The sequence below is a fragment of the Budorcas taxicolor genome, chromosome 11 (assembly GCF_023091745.1).
Source record: "Budorcas taxicolor isolate Tak-1 chromosome 11, Takin1.1, whole genome shotgun sequence".
NCBI lineage: Eukaryota > Metazoa > Chordata > Mammalia > Artiodactyla > Bovidae > Budorcas > Budorcas taxicolor.
This window is the reverse complement of record NC_068920.1, coordinates 155749428-155765121: the sequence shown is the minus strand read 5'-3', so window position 1 is coordinate 155765121 and position 15694 is coordinate 155749428. Positions and strand designations below refer to the sequence as shown.

General features: G+C 42.1%; 1 protein-coding gene across 1 annotated transcript in view; it reads right to left on the bottom strand.

The window, feature by feature from the left end:
- PBX3 (PBX homeobox 3) overlaps positions 1-10003 on the bottom strand; it is a 220770-nt gene extending 210767 nt beyond the window's left edge. The window contains exons 1-2 of the mRNA XM_052649009.1: positions 9804-10003; positions 8788-8861 (exon numbers count right to left, since the gene is read on the bottom strand). Coding sequence (XP_052504969.1) covers positions 8788-8861; positions 9804-10003 — 274 coding nt within the window. The remainder of the gene's footprint in view (positions 1-8787; positions 8862-9803) is intronic.
- Positions 10004-15694: the final 5691 nt, after the last annotated feature.

Sequence of the window (15694 nt, the reverse complement as noted above, 5' to 3'; positions counted from 1 at the left end):
GCAGAATAATGTCTGTGAACAATTATCACAAAACTAAAACATGGATGGCTGTCAGTCGGTGGCAGAATTCTTGCTTTCATAATAAATATAAAATCAATTTCCTGTTCTAGTCCCTATTCCAAGTTGAAAATGATATATCTGACTATGAATTCCAACTACCTTCATCCTTAGGTTTTTTTTTTAAGAAAAGAGGAGAAAGAAAGAAACTTATGAGACCACCTAAGTCAATTCTTCCTCATTTGAGGGCACTTGGATAGTAAAGGCTTCTACATAATACACCCATATGAACTTGCCATTTCATACATGTATATTTTTTTAATGCTGTGATTTTTTTCCCCTATCAATGCCACTCAAGTGGAATGTCAAAAACTCCTCCCATTTCACTATAAATTCCTGTTTACAAAGGCTTAGTACATCTGAAAGCCAGTAGAAACCTTTTGTTCAAAAAACAATAATATGCAATTTCAAAAGCTTTTTGTTCCCATTTCAATCAAAACTAACTTCATATGTTTTAAATGAAATTCTGCAAGTAATCAGAGACTAATGAGGATTCATTGGTTTAACTAGTTCAGGGAGTCTGAGAAAGGAATGAGAATTTAAAGTCACCAAGTTTTTCATTTAGAAGAGCAGTTAATGTGCAGGTACACTAAGTCCTCTTCACTGAGAAATGCAATCAGGACCCTTGTCTCAGGAGAGACTCTCATCCCTCTGTCTGTGTGCACATTCCTGACTCCCATTAACATTAACAAGCACCACACATGCACAGGAAAAGAAGCCAGCCTTAGTAGCCTGTATGCATGGCAGCTGTGGTGACTAAATAATCCATATGGCTCTGAAGAGAAGTTCTGCTTTGTTGGGTCTAGAGTCACAGTTACAGTGGTGGAATTCAGACACTCAAGCAAACCTCAGTCTGAATGTTTGATCCAAACCCCATCCTGTCCAACCACACCTCAGACTGCAGTTAAGCCTGGGTTTGGAAATTCTATCCTCAGCATGGTTTATACAGGTAGAAGTTCCATGTTTGAGGAAACTTTAATTTTTTCACAGGCCCAAAGTTCTGTCCTCCTCCCAATTCATCATTCCTATTCCTGCATTCACTCATACATTTCCTTACAAAATGTAGGAAATCACATAATAGTTTCATAGAGAGAAAATCAAAGGCCTGGCTTAAATTGCAAAAGCAAAAGCAGAATCAAGTATGAAACACCATCTTCAACGTGAAAATCAAATAATATGGTAATCTTAAAACAACAGATACACGCTGAAATGTAAATTCCACAGGTTGTGTAAACGGTAGAATTTAACCACTAATTCTAATGCCTCCCAGCAACTAGAATTAGGTATTTAAGTGAGAGTCTTAATGCTCATTTAATATAGTCTCCTGAAGCCCAATCCAACAACTTCTTCATTTTTTCCCATGAAGAAAATATTCTTGTGAAGTTCAGTTTAGTGAAGACACACAAGTTAACACTTCTGAAAAGAATTCACTAGCCATATTCTGAAACTGGGCTCTAGGGAAAAAGACTAGATGATGCAAAATTCTTAGTATCCTTCCATGTATAGGGAACAAGATGAAAACTTCATATTTATCTCCAGTTAGATCAATTAATATTCAGAAAAGTTATGTAACATTACATTTAAATAACCATAGAGGGAAGAATCTACCAATGTTCTAGAAGCTTCTCTAGACCTTTCAATCAATTTTATTTATATGCAAAACCAAGAGAAACTTAAAAAAAAACAAAGCTCCTCCTGATGCTAAAGCTCTCAATTTACTGACAGGCAAATGGCTTCATGCTGCCACTTAATCTCATTTCTTGCATAATGCCCTCTAATTAGCATATCAAAGTGAATTAATACTTCTAGGGCATTAGCAATGGGGAAATCTGCTCCAGGCTCACAATAGCAGTTAAGAGAGAGCCAAGAAATCCTCAAAAACACCACAAACCACTTTGCATTGCAAAACTGTTCAATTTATTTATCCTCTCTCTCTAAACACTTTTACCGCACACTGTTTTACTACTGTTCACCAAACAAAATGATAATTGCCAAAGTTACCAGCATCTGCAATGCCTGTTTAGAATCTTAATTTAGATTATGTTGCAGATAATTTCTATATGCAACCATTTGTTCTATTATAAATGTTAATATAGAGACAGTGGAAATGTTGACATTCTCAATTAGTTAATTAGAATTTGAAATAAAATTTTATGGGATTTTAAAATTTATGAATTTTTTAATGTAAAAAGCCACCTGCTGGACTCTGATGCCTAAGAAATATGCTTTGAAAACTTATGTATCACATAAAACAAAATAAACAAAAAAAATCATTTTGCCATAACATATGTTGAGTCTCCCAACTAATGGTTTAAACATTGTGAGGAATCAGCAACATTAAAAGGATTACATTGTATACCAAGTTCTCATTAATATGATCACACAAAAAGGGTTATTGTTCAAAACAGTTTAACATTTGTAAAGCACTTAACTTGAAGAAAACAAGTAGGAAACTTTTAACAATTATTTTTATCCATAATTAATTTTAACTGTCCTCAGTCCTAATGAGTTACTATCATGTTAGTCAAAAGTAAAAAAAATGCCACACCAATTCAACTTAACACATTCTATCACACCAATATTTTTACTAGACATACACTCAAATTTAGTACCAAAGCAAACTACCATTAACCATCAAAAACTACAAACATCTTATATTTATTGCATGTGTATATGTTCATGGAATACCTCTATTTTCAAAATAACAATAAAGAAGAAGAGATTCTGGTTACTATTCTGCCTATAAAGGGGGTAATTAGAATCAAGAGTTGAAGATTAATGAAATTTATTTTCAAATATGTTCTGTGTCTAAAGGCATAAAAAGATGGTTTATTTTTTTCAGTGGCTCATTCAAGCATTTCCTACTAATTTATTTGCTAAATGTAACACTAATACAGAGCTCTGATAGCAATTTGTGTGTTTGATTAACTTCTACAACTTTGTAAAAAATCTTTTTAGCTAGATAGATCTAAAAAAACTTTGACCAATTCACACTACATAGTGATATAAATTATTTACTCTCTTCATATGTAAAGACTCAAATGGCCTGCTGAAGTAGAGCAAATGTTTGAAAAGGTCAACATGGGAGGGAGTGTACAAGCATTGTTAGTCTGTTACTACCTAAATCATGCTGATACCACTGATAAATGGCTAAAACACAAGCCTGCTGAGAAAACTAATAAAACATAATTCTTATAATGTCAATACTGAAAGAATAAATGCCTAAAGTTGTTCATATGTACATAAATAGAGGGAAAATAGTATAAAAATCCTTATTTAGCATGATGTGTTCGGTACTGATCTGTTAGGTATTCTGAAATATTTCAATGTTATGAGTACAAAATAAAACAAATGATTTAGGGTGTGGTTCATGAATTTCGGTTTTTATTCTTCATAGCCATACTTCATATCACTTCATCCTATACAATGCCACCAGAAACTATCAAAACACACATAATCCAAATAAGATGCTAAAGGTCTTGGAAGTAGCCATTTACAAAAGTTGTAAACAGAAATCTAAAAATACAAGCAAAATTAGTTAAAAGGAAAAGGATCCTAACATGAAAGATATACCCAGAAAATTTTTATGAAAGTCAAAGAACCAATGTGCTCTTTGAGGCAAGGCAAGGCTTCCTTTGCCACTGTATTAAGATACTTCTGATTTGGATTAAAATTATGTAAATTAGCATAATAACATAGTAAAGTCCCAAATAAAAACCAAAACTACATAGATCTATGATAAAATGAAGTCCACTAAAATTGAGGCATGAAAGAATTACTTGCACAGATCAAGTTAGTATTGACAAGAGGGTTCAATATTCTTTTATTGGGAATAAGAAAAAAAGGTATGGAAGACAGGTCCATACTTTTAAAATAATACCTGCTTGATACTTTAGATCATGAAGTTCCAAACCAGTAGAGAAGATTTTTTTTCCTACGTTTTCTATGAATGTATTACATGTATTATCTTCTAAGGATGAGAGAAGAGTAAAGAAAGTTAGAAAAACATCACTCTTTACATCCTTCCTCAAAACTTCCTTAAAAAGCTCCAGTAAGCTAAGCAAATCTATAAAAATAAAAAATATTCTTAAATTACACAGAAAAAATTTGCAATAAAGCAACAAAATTTATGACATTTCCAGGATACACTGACTTTGTAATTTTCCCTATTTAATCACTGAATATTTCCAATGTAAATAAGCGATAATGTCTAAAACTGATAAAAAATTTAAAACATTAAAAGTCCTTTAAAATTTGCTTCAAAATAATTGTGAAAGGGTGGGAGTTACAGAGAACACACGATTGGCCAAGTGTTGCTAACTGCTGAAGGTAGGCAATGAGTTCATGGGGATTCAAGTTTCTCTTTATCTATATTTTTACAATTGAAGTTCTCCATAATAAAAAGGTTTTTAAAACTAGAAAATAGTTCACAAAAACACAGAAATGAATCATGTATCAAACAGAGCATTTGTTTTTAAAACTCTGGAACAAACAATGATAACTATATTCCAAGTACTGCAAGAGCAACTTAAAAGAATACACAATATATATTATATGTAACATTTAGACTCACATACAACAATTTTCACCTTTCTTGTTAAAATTTCACTTGGTGGAATATTTGGATTTTATACACTAGGAATTGAAGAATTATCTGGCACTGTAAAAAGAAAAATGAACACATTTTTATATTGAAGCATTAAAAAAAGAAAGAAAACAGGCTAGAAAAAGAAGATGCCATGAGTCTCTAAACCCTTAGGGTCAGAAATAGAGGTGCTGACTGAGAGCACTGCCTTATCTCTCTGAAAGCCAGTCCCACTTACAGCAGTAAAGATAAAAGGTTTAATCATATATATCATATTCTAAACACATATAAAAACTCACAAGCTACCTTCTTGATCCAGTTTTGATATGTAAAATCCTTACGACTCTTTCTAGGGAGGGTTCCTTTAAAAGCAAAGCATTTTTAATAGTAATTTTCTTCTCTTTAAACATAAAAAATACTTCAACCAGCCCAACCAGGCAAGCAGGCCTTTCTCTTCCCCTGCGGACACCTCCTGCAGTAGAGAAGTTCATTAAGTTTTATGATCTTCCCAAGTCAGTCCTGCTTATAAGCCTCACAAAGGCCACAAATCTGGCAAACCATCATGTATGCCATTAGACATTACTAGTAAATGAATGCTATTTAGGGTTTGTGGTGGCAATAAATCAGAGTTTGGTTGGCAGCTATCAACATGGAGTATTTTAACCTACCATTTAGAAAGGAAAAGGTTATGCTGATTTTTTTTCCTAATACACAATATTTTTTAACAATATGACTCTGATTATATACTAGAGTGTTGAATTTTCATTTTAAAATATTTTTAAATACATTTTTTTTTTCTCATTTCCTTTATTCAAACTCTCATAATTAAGGGCTTTGGAAAGAAGAGAGATTTATGAGAATGGAATCCTCTCACAAAGTACTTCAACAATCAAGATTAAGGTGGCCAAAAAGATGTGAGGGAACGCCCCCAAAGAACTATGTAGATAAGGAGACTTCATAGTATCATGGATACTTAATAAGAGACAGATGGTAAAATGTGGCTAAAAAAGAAATCTTTAACAATTATCTCACTGGTCACTTACTTAGTTTAAAATGAGCAAATATCTTGTTTTAAAGCCTGTAACTTTCAGTTGCTTTCAAAATGCGTAGCTATCACAATTCAACAGATATTTCTGTCCAAAAATAACTGAATGATAAATTTTATAAAAGAACACATTTTCAAGAAAAAGCAAGCATCTCATGGTATACTTTTCCTACCTCTGAACAAGAAAAAAAGTATAATTGTGGTAGATTATCCATTTATCTGTCAGAAGGGAAAAATACCTTTTCATATTTGGTAGAAGGGAAAAAAGATGTTTTTCAAACTAAACCCCTTATGTGCATCAGAACTGGCAGTGTTCACTGCCTGATCAGAAACCTCAAAAGCTACTGGCAGATCTGCAAATATACGGATTTTTTTTTTAATGATTTTGTCTTATTTTTTAAAAAGCATAACCAAAATGACATTATCCACTGAAATGACAGCTTTACCCCCCATCTCCCCACTAGTCAACCCCCTACCCCTCTATTATGCAAAATAGAGTCATCACGTAGTATTCCCAGTTTCTATTACAAATGACTAGGTAAACTTTCTCTAAGGTTATAGAGAATTAATCTTTGGAGATTATGTTATTAGATTTAATAAAATGATTTTTTTTAAAAAGCATTACATGATATACATTATAATCTACAGTGCTTATTTTATAAGCTCATGATGTTTCCAAAGCATGACTGTGGGAACAGATGGGGGAGGGGGGGAGGCCTGGAATTTGCTGCTCCAATTTCTTTGCTTCGGTAACACTAATGTCTACACAGCTGTTTTATTTCAAATCAAGGATTCTGAGTTCAGCGTCCCTGTCTCCTTCTAAGAGTAGTTTTGGAGAGTGAGGTGGAGCTCTGGGTAGTAGGGGAGAAAGGAGAGGAGAGAAAGAGCTTCACCCCCATCAATCATTTGGTACTTAAATCCCGTCCCTCTCGAGCTTAGAGAGGCTGGCAGGAAGATGCCTCAGCCCAGACAGCCGCCTTTACTCTTTGTCGGCCGTTGGCTTTTTACAAAAGAGATAACGTGCAAACTTGGATCCGCTGGCCAAAGCACAAAAAGAGAATCTAATTTACAAGTTATCTCTGAAAGCCTCAGAAACAATTTTCAAAACATAAAAATTTCTTTTGTCAGCTACCTCTTGCTTCTTAAACAGCAAGTGCCCTACCAAGGCTCTCTCTGCCAGTAATCCCAGACTCTGAAAAGACTTCTTTCTTTTTTGTAACTCACCTTTGACATGAGGTTGACTACACTTTCCTTTCAGAATGGTGTAACTAAGTCTTGTGCAAATAAGCAACTAGAGGACTTATGCTTCCTAATTGAATTCTGCCTGCTGCTAAATGTCTAAACAAGGAAAGCAGTTTGCTAGGTTTGGTTCTCAAACTAGCTAGGCCAAAACTTTAAAAAGGCAAAAAAAAAAACAGAATCATGATAAGGGGGTGAGAAGGAAGGGATATCAGTCCCCTCTCCCTAGTAATATAATGCTATATAAAGTTGAATCAATCTTAATATTCACAACATAGTCAATACCCCAGTGCTTAGCTGTCAGCAAAAACTGAAGTGGAGCCCTGATAGCAAGAAAACCCTTGGACATTAAGCAACATAATTTACTGAGAATTACGCACTTTTAGGCTTCTAAACTAAGAATCTCAAGATTTAGTGCTTGATGTCTTGTTTTATAGTCAGATCAAAATTATCTACCGTTTTAAATCACAATGCTTTCTAAAGGTAGCTAAAAACCAACAGAGTAAAAGTTATTTTAAAATGTCTGTGGTTTTCAAAATTAAAATATATCTTAAAAACACTCACTTGACATAAAAAAATCAAGCACACTATGTGAATGAAAAGCAGGAAAAGTAGTCTTTCAGGCTCTCAATATTTGCTGTTAATTATGGTTTTAGCATATATTTTAATAGACAGCAATAACCCTTCATCTTTTATTGATTACTTTTAGAATTAGAATAGAATTGCATGGTGGAAAATCTGTTTAAAAGGAGGACCACTCTTCTACCAACTAACAATTATATACAGTGCGCTAATATTTGTACATTCAGTTTAAACACAATCACATTTAACCTTTTAAATACCTTCACTTAAATATTCCTATGCTTTGGACTTTAACTTTCTCTTCTATTCTTTGCCAACTTAAAAAACAGCAACTTTATAATACTGTATACCCAACAAACACACACACAAATAAACAGTAAAGCTTGTTTAATGCATTTGTTTGCCATATACAGGGAAAATAATGCCTCAAACAAAATAATAAAATCTAAATTAAACCTCAAATTCTACTTGAGGCACTACCATCACCTCAAGACTAAAATAGTTTCAGTTTTTAAAAAGTCTAACAAGGAAACTAAACTGAGATGAATTGTCAGAAATTTGTCTAATATATACTTATAGTTTTCATTTCAGCACTTCTGCAAAAGCTGTCTTCTCATATATTCCCTGCCCTAAATACTTCAAAAATTGTTCAACCTGCACCTGTGGACCTTTCTCTACTTAATAAAATATATTAAGTATGTTTACAATGTAATGACTCCAAGCATAAAATTTAATAAAAGTAGTAATAGATATAATACATTGTATACGCCTAAACACATCATTACCCTTTCAGCTTCTTAAAAGTAGTATTCCGAACTAAAATACTAATTCAAACATACTTCTGGGGTCTGTTCAATTGCATCTATTCTTCTATCTGTGGAAATGAAGCTTAAGGCTAAGTAAAACAAAGTTCGGGATATGCTTCTCCGCGGGAGTCGGTCCCCGTGGCTCCTTTTAAAAACTGACATACAAACAAGGCGAAAGGAGCAGGAAAGGGTGGCTGGCGCTCCCGGCCCCCTCCCCGCCTGCAGCCAGAGGTGGCCGCTTGGGGACTGCGACCCTGCCCCGTCCACTCTACACTTCATTTTACACCAGGAGCGGAATTCAGAAATCGACTCCAGATTTATTGCAGTTTTTTCTCAAGATCAGGAGGTGGGAAGGAAAGAATGATCAAAGATGGCGGTGCCCAAAAGCAGCAGCTTTCAACTGGAGAGTCGAAGGAGTAGCTCGGACCCCACCTCAGGGGTCTCCAGGCCCACCGCGGGGCGCAGCGTCTTACCTGTTTTCTCTTTGATCTCACACAGGACACTGAAGAGCGCGGGTTTCATTCTGTGACAGTTCAGGGCATGTTTCCTAAAACACAAACAGCAAAACACAAAGGTATTAGCATCACCTATGGAATAATATGGCGCCTTCCTTAAGTTAGATCCAAGATTTAATTCCGGCCCCCTATTTTGGAAGGCTCTTTTGAACCCCGTCAAATCAACAGAAAACTCAAGTTGACTAGTTAGCGACAACCGGCAAGCTCTGGCTGCTACAGCTCCAGCCCGAATGCAGCGCGACCCATCTGCCGGGCAGGCAGCAGCCTCGGAGACCGCGGGGCGCGAACCCGTGCGGGGAGCCGCGATCCGGGGGCAGACGGCGGCGACTCAGGGGAGAAGACAGCGTGGAGGGGCTCCCGCGTCCGCCCTCCGCCGGGGCAGCGGGCGCGGAGCGGGCGGCCGGCCGACTGCGGCCAGCGGGCGGTGACAGCTCGGCAAAGTTTGCGAGGCGGCCCTCCCTTCCCGAGAACTTGGCCGCTCGCGCCCGGACCCGCCGGGGAACCGCCCAGAGCCCCGCGCCCGGGCTGGGGCGGCCTCCCGCACAGCGAGGTCGTCCAGCGGCCGAGCGGAGCCGGGGTGCCGGGACTCCGGGCCGAGGAGAAAGTTGCACTTCCCTCAAGTGCGGCCCGGGGCCCGCTCGCGGCGGCGTGCAGCCGGGTCCGGGCGGGAGGTTTGAATCCGTGCGAGGGGGCCGGGCTGCCAGAGGGCCGGACGCGGGGAGGTGGGGTGAGAGAAACCCACGAAATCCACGCGGCACCAAGTCCGTCCCGCGCCCCGAGAGCAACTTTGCCGACTCCCGCCCGCGTCGAGGGGCGCTGGGCAAGTTCCCCAGAGGCCGGGGCCGGAGGCCTCTTTTCGGAGAAAGTTCCCCGCCCGGGGCTGAGGCCCTGGCCCGGGCACAACCCGGGCCCGGACTCTGCCGCGGCCCGGCTCCCGCACACACACAAAAGATGCTTAATGAGACGACACCAACTTTGCTTGCGCCTCGTCCAAGCTCTGGTCGGTGATGGTCATGATCTGGTGGAGGATGTCGCCGATGTCCTGCTTCCTGCCGTCGCCGTCCGCCCCTTCGTGGCCGTGAGGGGGAGGCGGCAGGGCCATGCCCCCCTGCACCGAGTGGCCGGCCAGGTTCACCCCGGCCAGAGTCTGCAGCATCCTGGATTGATCGTCCATCCCGCCGCGCGCGGGCGGGAGCGGGCGGCGGCGGCGGCTGAGGCGAAGGCTGAGGCGGCGGCGGCGGCGGCGGCGACGAGGGAGGAGAAGAAAGAGGGGGAGGGGGAGGGGGAGGCGGCCGCGCGCTCCCCGCCCGCGCGGGGAGGGGGCGGCCCGGCCGGCGGGGCCCGCGGCTGAGGCAGTGCGGACGGGCGCCCGGCTCTGGCTTCCGCCGCCGCCGAGGCTGAGGAGAAGCGGCGGGCGGAAGCGCCGGGCTCCGCGGTGGTGGCGGAGGCGGACGCAGCGGCGCCCGCTGCCCTCACGCGGCCGCCGCGCCGCCTCCTCGCCGCCGCGCGCCCCGCCGGGTAGCCCCGCGCAACTTGCTCCTCAGCGCCGGCCGAGTTGCCGGGACGCCCGCCGCCCCCCGCGCCAGCCTGCGCACTCCCCTCCCTCGCCCGCCGCCGCCGCCGCCGCCGCCTCGGCCGGGCGGGATCCGAACCCCGGCGGCCCCGGGGGAGGGAGCGGCGGCGGCGGCGGCAGGCGGCGGCGGAGGAGGGCCGGCGGGCGGGCCGGCCGAGAAGAGCTAGAGGGGCGGAGGAGGAAAGTTTGGGAGCTAGCGGGCCGGCGCGGCGGGGGCACTGAGCCCGATGAAGGGCCCCGGCGGGCCGCGCGCCGGGCGGACAGCAGATTGATGGGGCGAGAGAAGTCGCCGCCGCCACAGCCAGAGCCGCGCACCCTGCCAGCAGCCGCCGCGGACCGGGCTCGAAGGCCGTTCGGCTGAGGGATTGACAGGCTGCCAGTGCCACTCACTCACTGCGGCCCCGGACGCCCGGGGGGGGAGGGGCCGGGGCCAGAGGAGGGCGGGAGAGCGCTCCGCACGCCCCGCCCCCGGGGGCGGCGCGCGCTGTCATTGGGTCTTGCGCCTCCCGCCGCCGGCGCTGGCACCGCCCCCGGGCTTCGGTCCTGCCCCTCTGGCCTCCGAACCCCTGCCCCCCGAGAGCGCGCCCCCGGTCCCCTCAAGCCTCATCGCGTCCTGGCCCCCGGGATAGGCCGGCCCGCAGGCATCGTTCCCGCACCCTGATTTCTGCTCCTAGTGTTAGCAGTCATAGGTGCCAAGAGTTGTGTACGGGACACTAGGCAACTCGCTCCAAGGCCAACCATGTGCTTCCCCGCAGCGCCCTGAGCTTCACGCCTCGGACAGCGCCTGGTACACTTTCCCGCTCTTCCCGTCGGGCGGTGGTATCCTCAGGGTACCCGGCCGCCCGTCCCAGGCCAATCGAATCGCACTCGGAGCCGAAAGAGGCGGGACGGAGTCAAGAAAGGGATATCCTTATTGGAGCGTTCGAAAAGCCCTGGGCAGAGAGGCGGGGACGCCGCGGATGGTGACCCCGCCCACCCCGCGATCACCATAGTAACCGAGAGGTCACTGCTCGGAGTTGGTTCCAGCGCTCTGGCCTTGCGCTGTCCCTCAAGAGGTGACCAGGTAAGGTAGAAGTCCTTTGTCCTGCATGCTTGATGCCTAAACTCAGCGGATCTGAGTAATATACACTTTTCTTGAAAGAGGAGCACATGAAAATGTGTCAGAGGAAAGTGGATTCGGGAGGAGCGGAAGGGTTTGATATCCAGGACTAATATAAATTTACAACCTTTCATACAATGTGCAATTCCTGGTAATCCAGGGAGTCCTTCAGCAAGATCTGCTTTTAGCTACCTCCAGATAGACTAAAGCTGCAAAATGAACTTTATTATAAAGATTATTTATTTCAGTGTAGACTGGATTCTACTTATAAATTTACCCCACCACCATGAGTCATTTAATGTTGGTGACTCCAGACACAGATTGTCATATATATAGCACTTTTTCTTCCATTGTACTCTGCCTACAAACGACTAAATGCTCACATTACTTGGGGGTCTAGACTTCCAGCTCTTGTGGACGCTTGAGCTTTCTCTTAACCTAATTTCCCTAACAGAGCTTCCTCATATTTTCCCCATTTTAGATCCATGGAGCTCACCCTCGATGGACCCTTCGGTTAGGTGGTTCTGAAAAGTCCTCTTGTTTCTTCGCCAAACTCAGTAAGCTGCCTTACCTGAAATCAAAAATAGGGGTGTGAGGTATGAAAAATGGTTCTTACTCTGCAGGGTTTAATGTAGGACAAGCAGTTCTTTACATGCCAGATGGATTCTTGGAATGAAGCAGGCTACTCGGTTCCAGGTTCTTTCCTTCGTATGTTGTGTGTACTTTTAAATACTCCCCACTGCAAAGCTAATAGCTAACGTTACAGTAAGGCAAGCTAAAATCTTTACAAACTGCACAGCTGCTGGAGAGGGCGTTCCAAACAATCCACTCTGCCTCTTACTTCCAAAGAACAAGCCCCCTTATGTTCATTAATGTTCCCAGCTCCTCTGTAGCCCATTTATGTGTCAGGTTTCTGATTCTTCTTTTGAGCCCCCATTATGGGTTACTCATAGTCATCATTGATTGGACTTTCTCTTTATTCTTAATGTGTTTTTCAAAACTGTCACCACATCCTTATATATTTTTGCATTAAGGAGCAAGAACAAACAGCCAATCTTCCATAATTCTCCAAAGATGAAGATGTAAAACCACAGAATTCTATCTGAAAGATACCTTCAGCTCTAAATTCCTTCCAGCTCTAAAATTCAATGATCCTGTGACTCACTATCAGGCCTCCTCCCTGCCTTCCTTCTAGGCTCATAATCTTGACTAATCAGTCATGAGGATGAGGCTAATTAGCAACGGGGATTTATGGTTATTTCTAGCCCTCTCTAAACAATGAGTTATGTAAGCAAAGCAACATATATAAAAATGTAAATAAAATTAAAGAAACACGCAAATAAAGGCAAATGGGATGTATGGGCTACGTAAACAAACGAGAACATAAAAACATAAATTAGAATTAAGAAAACAGTTAAACAAATGCCAGCAATTAGGAGTAAAACAACTTGTTAAATGTCTCACACCCACAGCTATTTTATGACACACACCTCTAAACCCATGGTCATTCAGTGATGTGGAAACTTGATACCATAATTCTGCATTAAGTGGTTGGATTAGATTGACCTTCTGCTTGGGAGGTTTCCCTTTTTGTTATCGTCAGTATGAGTTGCAGTAAAAGCCAGGGGGTCCTAGCAAGGATTCCCTCACAGACTTATTGACAACCACTATCGATTTAAAGCAAAAATTCTTTTAGATTGGTTTCCAAGCCCCGATAAACAGTATCACCTAATTCTGAATACCCCCACAATCTACTGTGTTTTTGCGAGTTTCTCACTTGGGATGTTGCCTTATCTCACTCAGCAATCTGAGTCACATGGTTGGTGCCTTCACAGATAATAGAACAGAACCTCTCTAAGTACCTAAATCCATCTTTGCTGTTTCTAAGACAGTGATTATTAAAAAGTCAAAGGAAATGTAATTTATTTTTGGTGAGTGTACATTCATGTAAAGTTAACAGTGAAAAAGTGGTGAAAACCAAGTAGGGGCCACTCTCTCATATTCGTTCCTTTCCATGAGTTTGGTTCATATTAACGATACCATCACACCATCACCTCTACCAATACAGTGATCATCACAGCAGATGCCATTTTCATGCAGTCTCTCTGAGTGGGACATTGTGCTCCGTGTTCTTACTTCATCTTATTTCAATCTCACAACAGGCCAATCTAGGTGAAATTATTAAATATAAGGAAACAGACTGAAAGAGGGTAAGAAAGTTATATAAGACCTCCAAGTCAGTTGGTATTAGACCTTGGATTCAAATCTTGATCTGTGTGGCTACAAAGCCCACCCTATGAAACACTGCCCCCCAAAAAATGTATATGTGTGTATGTGTGTGTGTGTATATATATATATATATAATTCAATCAAGGGCTTCTCTGGTGACTCAGTAAATGCCTGAAATGCAGGAGACCCGGAGTTCAATCCCTGGGTCGGAAGATTCCCTGGAGAAGGGAATGGCCACCCACTCCAATATTCTTGCCTGGGGAATTCCATGGACAGAAGAACCTAGCTGGCTACAGTCCATAGGGTTGCAAACAGTTGGACACAGCTGAGCGACTAACACAACAACATCGGATTAAAAATCACAAGGCTTTGACAGGTAAACTGTAAATTGATGAAAATAACCAAGCACTTAATAAAAAGAGGTTAACTCTGTGAGAGATTAGAGAAATCTAGGTCTCATGGCAGTAGAGCAGGGAAATTGAAGAAGAAAGCCCAGCAAGGCTATTCTTCATAGCCATCTAGGACCTTGCCTCTCTGAGGCTTTCCAGCCATGCCTGCCTTCACTAATCATCTGCTCTAAACTCTGGCTTGAATATATTGCCTATAATAGGTAATTTACCACCATACTAGATGGACCCATGTTGTTTTCTCTCAATTCACCCGTTTCCTCGCCTAGTTCATTTGTATGTTAAGGACAAAGTATATATTTTGAGATGGACCATCACATGACTGATTTGACTTTAAAAAACAAAAACTAAGATGTCGAGACTTCCCTGTTGGCCCAATGGCTAAGATTCTGAGCTCCCAATGCAGGGGGCCCAAGATTAATCCCTGGTCAGGGAACTAGATCTCGTATGCTGCAACTAAGACCTGGCACAGTCCAATTAAAAAAAAGAAAAAAAACCTTAGATGTCTAAGAAGTCCCTTTGGGGAAACTGACTAAATCCTTATTCCCAAATATATCACTGCTCCATCACTTTGGGACTGATTCTTTAAAAGTGGCCTTTACAGTTGTTAGCACATGTGACCTGTGACAAATCTTCACTTCTGAAAATGTATTTGACTGAGCAACCAAAGGATCAGTGAGACAACAGTTCACCCTCCTTTAAAAAATATTTATTTTAATTTATTTTTGACTGCATCGGATCTTAGTTGCAGCACACAGGTTCTTCATCGTGGTTCACAGGCTTCTCTCTAGTTGTGGTGTGCAGGCTTGATTGCCCCACCAGGGATCAAACCCAAATCCCCTACATTGGTAGGTGGATTCTTAACCTCTGGACCACCAGGGATGTCCCTATGAGGTGCTTAAAAGAGAATAATTATTGGAATACATAATTTCTGAAAGGTTTGATAGAAAGCCCCATCTTTAATGTCCTTTCATTCCTCATAACACCTGGTAGAGTGCAGTCTCATGCATAGTAGACACTTGGGGCCAACACTGTCAATTGCTGTTATCCTCTGGCCCACCTCCTTCCGTGCTGGTAGAACCCTGATTATTCTGATGGCAATGTGCTCAGTCTCAGTCAAGTTCCAAGTTGAGTATGATCATCTCATCTCCTGCTTTCTGAACCTATCAGAGGGATAGATTTGTCTCCTGATTTAAAGGAAAAGGACAGTCTAAAAGAAGAGTCTAAGGAGATATGATAGCTAAATGTAAAATGGTGTCCCAGATTGGTTTCTGGAACAGAAAAGGGACATTTAGGTAAAAACTAAAGAAATCTGAATAAACTATGGACTTTTATTAACAATAATATACCACTAATGGCTCATTAATTGTACATTAAACAAGCATACTGTATTATTATAAGATGTTAATAATAAGGGAAACCAGGTGGGAGATACTGGAGAACCCTCTGTACTATCTTATCATTTTTCTGTAAATATTCTAAAATAAAACATTATTAAAAATAAATATAAACTAAGTGGGGCAGAGATATGGAGAGCCTAGGTTCCTGATAAGGGCC